Below are 11,498 nucleotides of genomic sequence, written 5' to 3'. Positions count from 1 at the left end.
ATGGATGAATTTCTGATGCAATATTAATTTTTATGCAGTGACCATTTTTCATTATTTCTTTTAGAAATCGCACACACTTGGGACTGTAAGAAAAAAAAAGTCCTCATAAGGCTGTGTTTTAACAACAATATCTCAGCAACTACTGAATTCTCACTGTTATTTCACATCAAGTCATTGATGCAGAATCTGTAATAACGGACAAGTCGATCAACAATAGTCTCTGGTTATGGGTTTAAATATAAAAAAGTCAGAACATAGGGCCATTTTCATGCTGCAGTTATGTGTTTCTTTTTTGTGTAACTGATGGAAAAGAAGCACTGAGGGTTGTTTTTCTGTTTCTCCAGGTGGCTAACAGTGTGTGAGAATGTGAAGGAGTTCCTAGAGAGAAACGCCACTGATGCAGGAAGTTACACTCGCCCTACGGAGAGCTGTACTCCTGTGATGGATCAGAGGGAAATCAGTGATACAGTCCTATGCAAGGTGAGAGAGAAACATGACAAACCATGGCCAAACAAAGATGAATTATCTAGAACAGAGAGAACTTGCCCCTCCATAGGTAGTGTGATAAGAAGAATATAAATACTGACAGTCCTGGTACTCGGGGAACATATTTTTTGATGTTAGTCAATAATGTAACATGCCATCACAAATAAGAGTTAAAAATGTGAACTCCTGTGATGATGAGCTTTCTTCAACATCAGTGTACGATCTGTTTATTGTATATAGGCCCTGTAATGTTTACAATGCTTCTACCTGTGGTTCATATTATGGTTTTTGGTTTAACTAAAAGGCCAGTAGACATGAGGGTTCACAGGATAAAAGTCCCATAAACAGGTCGGACCAAGACCATTACGAGCTTTATAAACCAACAAAAGGATCTTAAAATCAATTCTCAAACAGACAGGTAGCCGGTGCAGAGGCTTTAGAATTAGTGTAATGCAAGTTCTCCTTCTGGTCTCAGTCCACAAACGTGCTGCTCAAGTTTGAAGCAGCTGAGTTTGAGATATGTTCTTCTAGAGACCAGATAAGAGAGCATTACAATAGTCAGCCCTGCAGGTAATAAAAGTCTGTAATAGTGTTTCTGTATTGGCTTGAGAGGACAACGATGGCAGTGTTCTTTAAATAATAAAATGCCTTCTTTGCTATGCTTCTAATGTGAAGCTCAAAATTGATATTTGAGTCAATGTGACCTCTGGGGTTTTTTTTACTTGTTGACATGTGCTGCAGATTCACATTTTTTCTCTCTCTCGGAGTTTCACCATCAGTGTGTAATGTTTCATTTTTTTCCTGATTGAGCAAAAGAAAATTCTCTTCCATCCATAACTTTATGTCTAAAATAGAGTAAAAGAAGGCATCGATTGGCTCTGGGTCATCTGTAAACTTCACCAAATCACGCTATTTCATCAAAATCACTTTATTTTACATCTAATTTAGAAAGTTGCACAGATATGAGTTGAAAAATGTTGAAAAATGTTGTACATGTTGAACCAACATTTTCAATTTTTATAAAACAAATAACGGAAATCTGTTTTATTCAGTTGCTTTTTACTGAAGCTCATGGGATTATTATGACCTGGATGATCGAGAATCTGCACAGATGTATGAATGTATGGCTGAATTTCTTTTTTTGTTTTTACATTACACGTACAAATGAAGAGCTCATTTGCAAAAACAGATCATTCCATCTTCACAAACCTTCAGAAAACCCACTTTTCCATCATCTACCTGAGACAATATCAATCAAATTTAAGTTATCTCTCTTTCTGTCATGTCAAATCCACTCAACTTCAGTTTGATTGATATTATCTCAAGCAAACGACAAAAAATAGTTTTCTGAAAATCTACAAATGAATTTTTGCAATTGAACTCTTCAAATATTTATCTATATTCTGAGACTGTTCTGTGTGTTTACAAAGATATTTTTCTATTTTATGTTATATACAGGTTTTAGATATGCAGATATTTTTTATGCACGTCATTTTGCATATTTTCTGTCCTGTATGTTTTGCACATTGTGTATTACAAATGTTTTTGTACACTTTGCTTTAAGTCTTCAGTACGTTGAAGTACTTCTGTCTAGTTTTTGTGCCAGAAATGTGGTTTCTTGGCTGTGATTGTAGCTGCTGTAAAGGTAATTTTCTTTCAAGGATCAAGAAAGTATCTTATTTTATCTTTTTATATATAATTCTTTAAAATGTGCTTCTCCTCTATGATTGTACACCTGCAGTTCCCCCCTGCGGCCAGTGGGTGGCAGTACTGTGCTTTATTGCGTGTTTACAAACTGCCATTAAACACATAAGAAAGCTGCAGAGGGCGGATAAGATACGGTTAAACTCATTAAAAACAGCATACCGGAGGTGTTATCATAAGCTGCAGCTGTCGTGCATCCCCCGTGAGATTTTTTGCACATCTCGTATCAACTTGTCAGACAGTGTCGGTCCGTGTACGAGCGGTTCTCCCGGTGGGTGTCACAGGTCTGATGCTGCAGGCAGCTGCTGCTTCCTGTATTGAGGCACCAGCAGTCGGAGCCGAAGCCCTTTTTCTCGCTCCGGGAGCCCCACACCCCGAACCGCAACACGGAGGGATTCGTTTTTCGGATGCTGAGGGAAACCTGCCGAGTCGGTCTCCCGGTGTAGCTGCCGGTTAAAACCGCGGTGTCTTGTGAAAGCTGAGAAGCGAGGGGGGCTGAGGAGACGCAGGGCACGATTTTTCCAAGAGCTGGCGCTAGCTAGTAGCAGCTAGGTGGCTAATGGCTAGTAGCAGCAGGTAGATAACCCAGAAGAAGCAGAGAAATAGACATGTATTTACTCCGAATTTAATTAATGAACCAGAAAAACTATCTCGCTTTTAAAGGCCACGTCGGCATGGTACGTTTCACCAAATTAGCTAACTGACATGCTACCGAAAGTGTACTAACTTTGCTAACGTTAGCTAGCCAAGTTACTAGCCATCCAGAGCTGATCCTGTTGCTTTTTCAGGCAGACTTTCGAGCAAGGAAAAGGTTAGATTAGCAGCTGCCCAGCTCACTGCAGGTTAGTGCTGTTTTCAGAAAGTCGTTTGGGGTAGTTATTGAAATGGCTCCCAAAAGAAGACCCGTTCCCCTGAACATTACGCCCATTGGGGAGGGACAGGCCACCTCCAACACCATTGATGCTGCATCTGAGTGAGTAGCACTGCTTTCACTTCAAATTTAATGTGTTCAGGAGTAAATCTGCTGTTGCTCTGTCTGCTTAGGTGAGTTATCAGCGTTTCCTGGCTGTGCATCAGGTTGATTCATTGCATCACCATTTAAGGAGATCCCCCTGCCTCACACATTCTCTCTGTCTGTTTATTAAACTCTGTTAAAGCAAATGTCTCCTCCTCACAGAGCCAACCTTGAGGCCTTACAAAAGAAACTGGGCGAGCTGGACCTGGACGAACAGCAGAGAAAACGACTGGAGGCCTTCCTCACCCAGAAAGCCCAGGTTGGGGAGCTGAAGGATGAGGATTTTGACCCCATATGTGAGTTGGGTGCCGGAAACGGAGGAGTGGTCAACAAGGTCCGCCACAAACCCTCGGGTCTGGTCATGGCTCGAAAGGTGAATGTCGTTTTGTGTTTTGCTGCAGGTGAAACCTGTAAGATGATAGGTGCACATTCCAGTGTTGTTCTGAGGAATCATTGTTTAGATGTTATCATGGCACCACAGCAGGTTGTTGCTTTTGTTTATTGGACCCACATGTGCATGATAGCACTGCTTTCTTACTGGCACCATTCTTATCATGATTTAGAAACACAAACTGTTCAGTGATCCTCACAAGGGCAGTCATTATTTACTTAAATAAGATTTTCGAAGCCCTGTAAGCTGTGATATTTCTCGTCACCTACATGTTGACGTAAATATACCCGCGCTGTGGGCTGATGGAAGCACTGTCGAGTTTAAACAGTTGACATTAAAAATATGAGCTTTAAGTGGTTTGATGAGTCCAACACCAAATGGAAAAAGAGACCAACTGTATTACATAATGTCTGTATATATCTGAGAAATGCTTATCACAGATAGATGCTGAGTGGAGCATTTGTTATGAGTAAGAAAAACATTTCAGCAGGGAGATATGTCTGAGGAAATTTACAAGCGGTGCCTCAGCCACGTCGTTTGTCTTATCAGAGAGCGCTGATACACTTTCATTTTAACGTGCCTGGCGCCTTTTTTTTAAACAACTAAATCTAAAGTGATCATTATCAAAAGTATTATCTTTTTTTATGTGTCTATTACGAGAGATAACATTTGCCAAGATATCATTAATTTTATAGCATGTGTGTGTGTTTAGTTAGCTTTATGAGAAACAGTTTTAGATTTAGACCACCAGAGTGAGGACATTTTGGTAAAGTCATTTCTCACTTTTTCAACCGCCTTTAAAGGGCATTTTAAAGGTCAAGACATAGAGGTTTAGGCTGTTTGTAAGGGTTGGTGATAGGAACTTAGTTGTGATGGTTAGGATAATGACTTAATGTCCTCACAACGGTAGCCGTGCAAAAATGCCTCCAGAACCTGTTGACCACTTAAATAATCTATTCACCCTACATTTGATTCCTTGCACAGTTCATTTGACAGCAGGTTGTTAGGACTTCAGTTAGACTCTCCAACAGCAACTCAAACAAGCTCAATCTTGTAGGCTGTGAAGTGTGAGTTGACATACCAAGCTACAATTTCCACTGAAAGCGCCACAAGTAACGTGGAACCACTTGGAAATGTGTAATGAGGCATTCTGCTTGAATGCAAATTCACCCGAGCTAAGATTGCTAACACAACGCAAAATGTTAGTATTTTTTTATCCACCACTTCTTAAATTTGTTACAAAGACGTCGACAAGTGATATAACTGCATCTGTTTTCTGCATCTTTGTCAAAACGGCATTTAATGGTTTCACCTTTTTCCCTCCTCAGTTGATCCATTTGGAAATCAAGCCTGCCATCAGAAACCAGATTATCAGAGAGCTGCAGGTGCTGCATGAATGCAACTCCCCCTACATTGTAGGCTTCTATGGGGCCTTTTATAGCGATGGGGAGATCAGCATCTGTATGGAGCACATGGTGAGAGACAAAGACTGCCAGTAGGGTCTCCTACCCATAAACACAAACATATTTTTGTTGGGAACAAGCATCTTACTTTTATTTATTTACTTTTTTTTTTAATTACAAAAAAAGTAAGAATATGATAAGGCTACATGATTATGGCCAAAATGCTAATTATGATCATTTTGTTCAATCTTGAGATCCTGATTATTTATCTGGATTGTTTATTGGTTTTAAGGACATTGTATGTTTGTGCACTTCTCAAATTTCAGTAAAGAGAACAGTGCGTTTGTTCCATGTTGTGCCAAATTCCAGAAAGACTTCTTCATCTCAGTGCATCTCCAGAAGACGACGTACACATATAGTTGTCCCCGAAACGCTACACTTGCTGCTCATCTGCTTAACTTAAACACTGCAATTTGCCGGTGTTCCTTAAACGCCTCAGATTTAGGCTACAGTAGACATTAGCTAGGCAGCTGTGCACAGAGAAGCCTCCAGTATCTTCACAGCTGTGTGACTAAAAATACTTTGAAAAGAGTGAAATAAGGCGTTGTGATGTCAGATTTACCCAAGTTGAAACTAAATGATTCTGTCTACATGGGCTGTTTCTGATGACTGGAGTTTTCTATGAGCTGAGCATTTGAAATGTCAATTTCACAGTCAATCATGGCTATTTAATTGTGGGAAGCCAAAATCGTGGTTGTGATTAATATGAATGAATGTGCAGCCCAAGGATATGTTTTCCAGAAAGAGCCACGTGCAGTTTTATGTAAATCTTAACATGGGTGTTTCTTGTCTCTACAGGACGGAGGATCCTTGGACCAGGTCCTCAAGGAAGCCAGAAGAATCCCAGAAGAAATCCTTGGAAAAGTCAGCATAGCTGTACGTACGCTATTTCTGTTGCTTTGAAAATCTAGTTCTGTATTTTCCAGATGACTCGAGCAGAGAAGCTTCTAGGTATGACACTTGTGATTGGCGTAAACATTCTTATAAAATATTCTTACTCGACATGTTTTTGCGTACACATTGCGCATTGTGGGTGTGTGTCTTTTGCGGTGTTGCTTAAATAGCTGTGTGTTGTCCAGTCTTGCATCAGTCCCAAACAGTAGCACCTACTGTATCTTACTCAACCTAAACTCCTGCATCAAGTCCAAAGTGTAATAATGGAATTACCAAAGACAAAGCCTGTTGTTATACGTGTGTACATGGAATCTTGTCTGAGATTTTTGCCTCCTGTGTGCTTGTTTTGAACGTTTTACCCTTTTGTTTACAGGTGTTGAGGGGATTAGCCTATCTGCGGGAGAAGCACCAGATCATGCACAGAGGTAACACTGTTCTTCAGTCTATAGAAGTCACATTGCTTTCAAAATCTCTTCAGTTATATTTTCAAATCAGTGCGGTACAAGTTCTAAATGTGGAGTTCACAAAATCAGTGAGCTGCCGAAAGAATTATTTATGAATGTACGTTAACATTAAGGAGTGTTTTCAAACATTCATGTCGTAGTCGGACTATTAATGAACTTGTATGTCCAAGATTTCCTTCTCAAACATTTTATTTATTGCAGTGTTTTTCACACATCGCTTTTAGGTTATGTACTGGCTAAATTCCTCTGAATTACTTTTCGAAATAATGATACCAAAACCATGAAGAAACTCTGACTCCACATAATCTATGAGCACGACAACCAAAAGATTATTTTTTTTATAGATACACTACTTGTTAAGTTTTATGGCATTTTCAACCTCATTTAGCAAAAGGCCAGTTTGGATATTTTGTGGACATTTGTTGTGGGGAACCTAATGATTCCCATCTATTCAGTATTAAATTCCATTTTTACTCATGTTTGTGTGACGACCAGCACAGATTCAGACCTTGTATTTTTTTTTTTTTAAATTCCCACACTGACATTGTCCTTGCTGGTCTGAAACAGGCTCAGACACAATAACTAAAACCATAAAGGTATGACTGCTATTTCCAAATGTCTGGACTTTTTTTTGTTTGGTCAGCGTAACCACTTGAAATCCGCCACATTAACTAAACCGGCTCCAGTCGTCTCTGCACTTTTTCATTCAGATTTGTATTAATTGTCTTCATGCCTTTTTCTCCCCCCCCCCTCCATATGCACTGCATCAACATCCTGAGAGCTTTGGCACGCTCACCACAAAGCAAGCTATTATTTGGGAGTGTCACAAGTTCCTGATCATAGAAATTTGTAGAAAAAGAAGGGCTCAGTGAATCCCATTATCTTTGCATTCAAACAACATCACAAGTCGCGAAGTCGGAAGTTTGTCACAGCGCGCCGGTGAAGGGACCATGGGTGTGCTGTGCTGTTGTGAAAAGTACTGGCGAAGGGAGCGGTCAGACGTGCAGAGCGCAGGGCAGCGAAGTTTCACAGTACTACAGGGTCGGTGGTACTCGAGGATGGAGTTGTCTGTGAGCTCAGGCGGTAATTACAGCCTCTCAGATGTGATTATACAGCAGCCGCGCCCTGTTAACCCCTCCCTCCGTGTCTTTCTCCATCGTTCTCCCGCTCTTTCATGCCATCTCTTTTTCAGTCACTCCCCACATGTCCTTGGTCGGTGGGAGGGGGTCACACACCGCAGAGGACAGATTGCAGGGCTCAGACGCACACCATTATTTTGCAGGATGTTTTTCGGTGATGAATTGGATCTGTGGAGGACTGGGCTTGTTTATAACAGGGGCTTAGCAAGAGCTGGGGGGTTGCTGCTCGTCCCACCCGCAGCCCTCATGGCAGACTGTAGTCCTGCTCAGAATATTTTTATGTTGCGTGGAGGATTTTTATGTGTAGGAGAAGATTAAAGTGCACATGTTGCTATCATACAGCAGACACAGTCATATGTACACAATCGTGTTCATGTCCCCCTACATATATCCCCATGTTTATACACAAACCCACGTATGCAGCCATGTGTAGATGTTTAGGTTCTTACCCAGCGCCATAAGGGAGGCATCTGATTTGTCCCGAGCTCATTGTATAGCATGACAACAACAGCCTACGCTGCTACAGCTATAGCACTATCTTGAAGAACAAGAAGTCCTGCAACAAATGCGCTCCAGATAACCCTTATCGCAACAATCATGGAGTCAGTCTGGGATTACCTCAAGAGACAGAAGGCACTCAGACAGCCTAAATCCATCGAAGAACTGTGGCAACTTCCGCAAATTATTGGCAGCAACGTACCTGCCAAGTACCTTGAAAAAAGTATGTGTCAGAGAATTGGTGTGGTTTTAAAGGCAAAGGGTGGTCACAAAACTATTCCTCGATTTGAGTTTTTTATAGCATTATTTTTGAAAACATTCTCACTTTCGCTAAACATTCTGCACAGAACACAACAGCATAGCAGTCCATTTTCATGTCGACAAAACTTGCACAGCTCAGACCGTCCATTGTAAGGTGTTGAGTACGGATGACGGATGAGATGCAGTGTGAAGGGAGTCTGTAATGTTTAATTTGTCTGTTTGCCCACGTCCCCTCTGCCATATAGACGTCAAGCCCTCCAACATCCTGGTCAACTCTCGCGGGGAGATCAAGCTGTGCGACTTTGGTGTGAGCGGCCAGCTCATAGATTCCATGGCCAACTCCTTTGTTGGAACGCGCTCCTACATGTCGGTGAGTCAGCTCTGCACGCCTGCGCCCCCACCCCTTTTCCTCTGGCCCTATCCCCACTTTCCTTCTCCACTTTTCTCACATGGCTCTTGTTCACTGGTCCCGCCCTCCGCCTTCCTCTGGCCCTCCCTAACTCCCCTGCCAAGAACAGAGGGCTGTGCCCAGGAAAGGGCTCTTTGGCAATGAGGGAGGCAACTGTGCTCGCTCTGTCTCGTCCTTCTTTCCCCTCACTCTTAGACGCCCGGTGGGTGCAGAGCCAAAATCTGCTTGTCCGTCCCATCCTATTTCTATCTTTTACCTACAAAGCACCACTGGAATAGGGACATTTGCCCTTTGATTGTAATTCCAAACACACACACACCTGTCCTTGCTCACCCTTCTAACTAAAACAGTTCAAAGCCGCTCTTCGCTTCCTGCCAAGCCTTTTCGCATCCTCTGTCCTCTTGCCCTAACCACACCCCACCATTCCTTGCCATAACACCCCCCCCCTCCTCCCCTTCCCCCCCCCCCCTCCTCCCCTTCCCTCCCGCTCTTCTCCTCCACTTCCTGTGCCTTCCCTGCCCAGCCCTCTGCCCAACCCTCTCTCCTGCCTGGCGTCTTGGCTCTACCTGCTCCCCGTGACGTAGTTGTGTTTCTCAACAGCCGGAGAGACTGCAGGGCACTCACTACTCGGTTCAGTCTGACGTGTGGAGCATGGGTCTGTCCCTGGTGGAGCTGGCGATTGGCCGCTACCCCATCCCCCCACCAGACGCCAAAGAGCTGGAGGCCATCTTCGGACGGGCCGTCATGGACGGGGCCGAAGGAGAGCCTCACACCAACATGCAGAGGCCCAGACCACCGGGCCGGCCCGTGAGCGGTATGAAAAACAAAAACATTTACCAGAAATGCACATGTGGATTTGTGCAGAGTTACCAGTGACACAAAAAGCCTGCTTAAGATTTGATTTAAACTCATGTGTTGTGGATAATGATTTCAGTTGTGTCCATGATTTGCAACTTTTCCACAGGACATGGAATGGACAGTAGACCTGCCATGGCTATCTTTGAACTTTTGGACTACATTGTGAATGAGGTCTGAGAAATAACTGATTTGCACAATATGTACACACACACGCACACACACTCCTGATTGTTCTACTTTTGATCTTTGATTCTTGCTCTCTCCTCAGCCTCCTCCTAAACTTCCGCTCGGTGTCTTCACCAGTGACTTCCAGGACTTTGTGACAAAATGGTGAGTACAGAAAATGACATTTTGTGAAGTGTTGTCATCTGTTCTATGGAAAAAAAGGATTTTGAGAATAGACCAAAAGCTAACATTGCTGCACTTGGCTTCTTGGTGTTATTTCATCAATCTTACATTAATTTTGTTTCGTACTTAGAGGTTGAAGCCGACGCGGTGCTAAGGTAGTTTGAAAACAATACACTGCAACTTAAACCGTAAACATCCTCAAAAATACAAAAATCCTCTTGAATGTAACCGTTTGCCTGATCTGGTTTTTCCATAATTCTTAAAAATTGCTTTTACTCCAACCCCATTGATGAAAAGTTTGGAAACTATGAATTATGCAGATATTTTTCATTTCAGAAGTTCAACTGCTGGATTTTAAATGTTATAAATTTCCACATTGCACATGTGTAAGTAGGGCTGAACGATGTGCATAAAGAATCATATTGCAATTAACTATGAGTCACATTTGGTTTTAAATGATAATTTTTTCAATTTTCTTTTCCGTCCAAACAAATGATGGGATTTTCTCTGCTGTCTGTACCAGACAAACATGTTCCCTTACGTCTGGAGAAAATGACTTTGGTGTTTCTCTGTACCACCACAATACTTCATGTGGATATTGTACTTCGCCATATTGGTAATATTTCAATTATTTATTCAGCCCTAAGTTGCATATTTGACTTCCAAACTTGTTTGGATGCCACAAAATCATCCTCTACATACATGTGTTAACTTCAGGTTTAAGGTGAGCTCAGAAAACTTTGAATGAAAACATTCTTTGAGTGTCTGCGCTTGCGTCATACTTTCCAGTGAACTGCAAACATCCGATGAGCGAAACCCATTTCTGAGAGGAGGGGCTGCTTCATTAACCTTTTTTTTTTGGTCTCATTTGTGTTTTGCAGTTTGATCAAAAACCCAGCTGAGAGAGCAGATCTGAAGATGCTGATGGTGAGTACCTACACTTTGTTTGGTCGACGAGTTCTTCGTTTTCCTGTGTCCGTAGTGCTACCAGTACAAACGGAAATCTGCCTTTTTTCAGAGTCACACGTTCATCAAGCGATCAGAAGTTGAGGAAGTGGACTTTGCCGGCTGGTTGTGCAAAACCATGGGCCTGAACCAGCCCAGTACTCCCACCCGCGGCACTGAGTGATCCAGCAACACCCCCGCCCCTCCTCCACACACTGCCCTGACACACCTCTGGGTCTCTCTGCATACTCATATACTGTACATACACGTACACAAGCCATCACACATATTGGCACTTTTTTCATCTTGCTCTTGGGTAAAACCGTTTTGGCTCCCACACCCCCCCTCCCCGTCCCCTCCCCCCGTTTATTTCTTCACCAGCAGCAGGGCCCATTGAGTCATTGTACTGTAAGACCACAGCTTCACCATGACAGTGTCAAGAGCAGCCACAGCTCACTTCTCCACACTGCTACAGAGGATGTAAAGCACTGAAGGGCTGCCAGTGTGTCAGCTGAATTTGCATTGACAAACTTCTTTTGTATTGTTGAATATTCTGTATTAATCTTTTCTATGGCAACGGTTGATGGCTTGTGGGACTGTGTTTTAATAAATAACCTGCTGTA

The 11,498-nt window shown here is 42.5% G+C and overlaps 1 protein-coding gene across 1 annotated transcript; it reads left to right on the top strand.

Moving 5' to 3' along the window:
* The first annotated feature begins 2,472 nt into the window (after positions 1-2,472).
* map2k2a (mitogen-activated protein kinase kinase 2a) lies at positions 2,473-11,498 on the top strand. Its single transcript, XM_008277494.1, has 11 exons — positions 2,473-3,163; positions 3,368-3,578; positions 4,925-5,071; positions 5,858-5,935; positions 6,327-6,378; positions 8,561-8,685; positions 9,325-9,538; positions 9,689-9,753; positions 9,851-9,912; positions 10,812-10,857; positions 10,949-11,498. Exons 1-11 carry the CDS (start codon positions 3,075-3,077, stop codon positions 11,057-11,059), a joined length of 1,200 nt encoding a protein of 399 aa, XP_008275716.1. The 5' UTR covers positions 2,473-3,074; the 3' UTR covers positions 11,060-11,498.

Source organism: Stegastes partitus, unplaced genomic scaffold (assembly GCF_000690725.1).
Source record: "Stegastes partitus isolate 25-593 unplaced genomic scaffold, Stegastes_partitus-1.0.2 Scaffold99, whole genome shotgun sequence".
In the NCBI taxonomy this organism is placed as follows: domain Eukaryota; kingdom Metazoa; phylum Chordata; class Actinopteri; family Pomacentridae; genus Stegastes; species Stegastes partitus.
The sequence above is the reverse complement of the archived record's forward strand: the minus strand, read 5'-3'. Positions and strand labels throughout refer to the sequence as shown.

Coding starts and splice junctions, on each gene's coding strand:
- map2k2a (XM_008277494.1), top strand. CDS start 3,075: ATGGCTCCCAAAAGAAGACCCGTTCCCCTGAACATTACGCCCATTGGG. Junction 9,754..9,850: donor TGGACTACATTGTGAATGAG/GTCTGAGAAATA, acceptor CTCTCTCCTCAG/CCTCCTCCTAAACTTCCGCT. Junction 10,858..10,948: donor CAGATCTGAAGATGCTGATG/GTGAGTACCTAC, acceptor GCCTTTTTTCAG/AGTCACACGTTCATCAAGCG.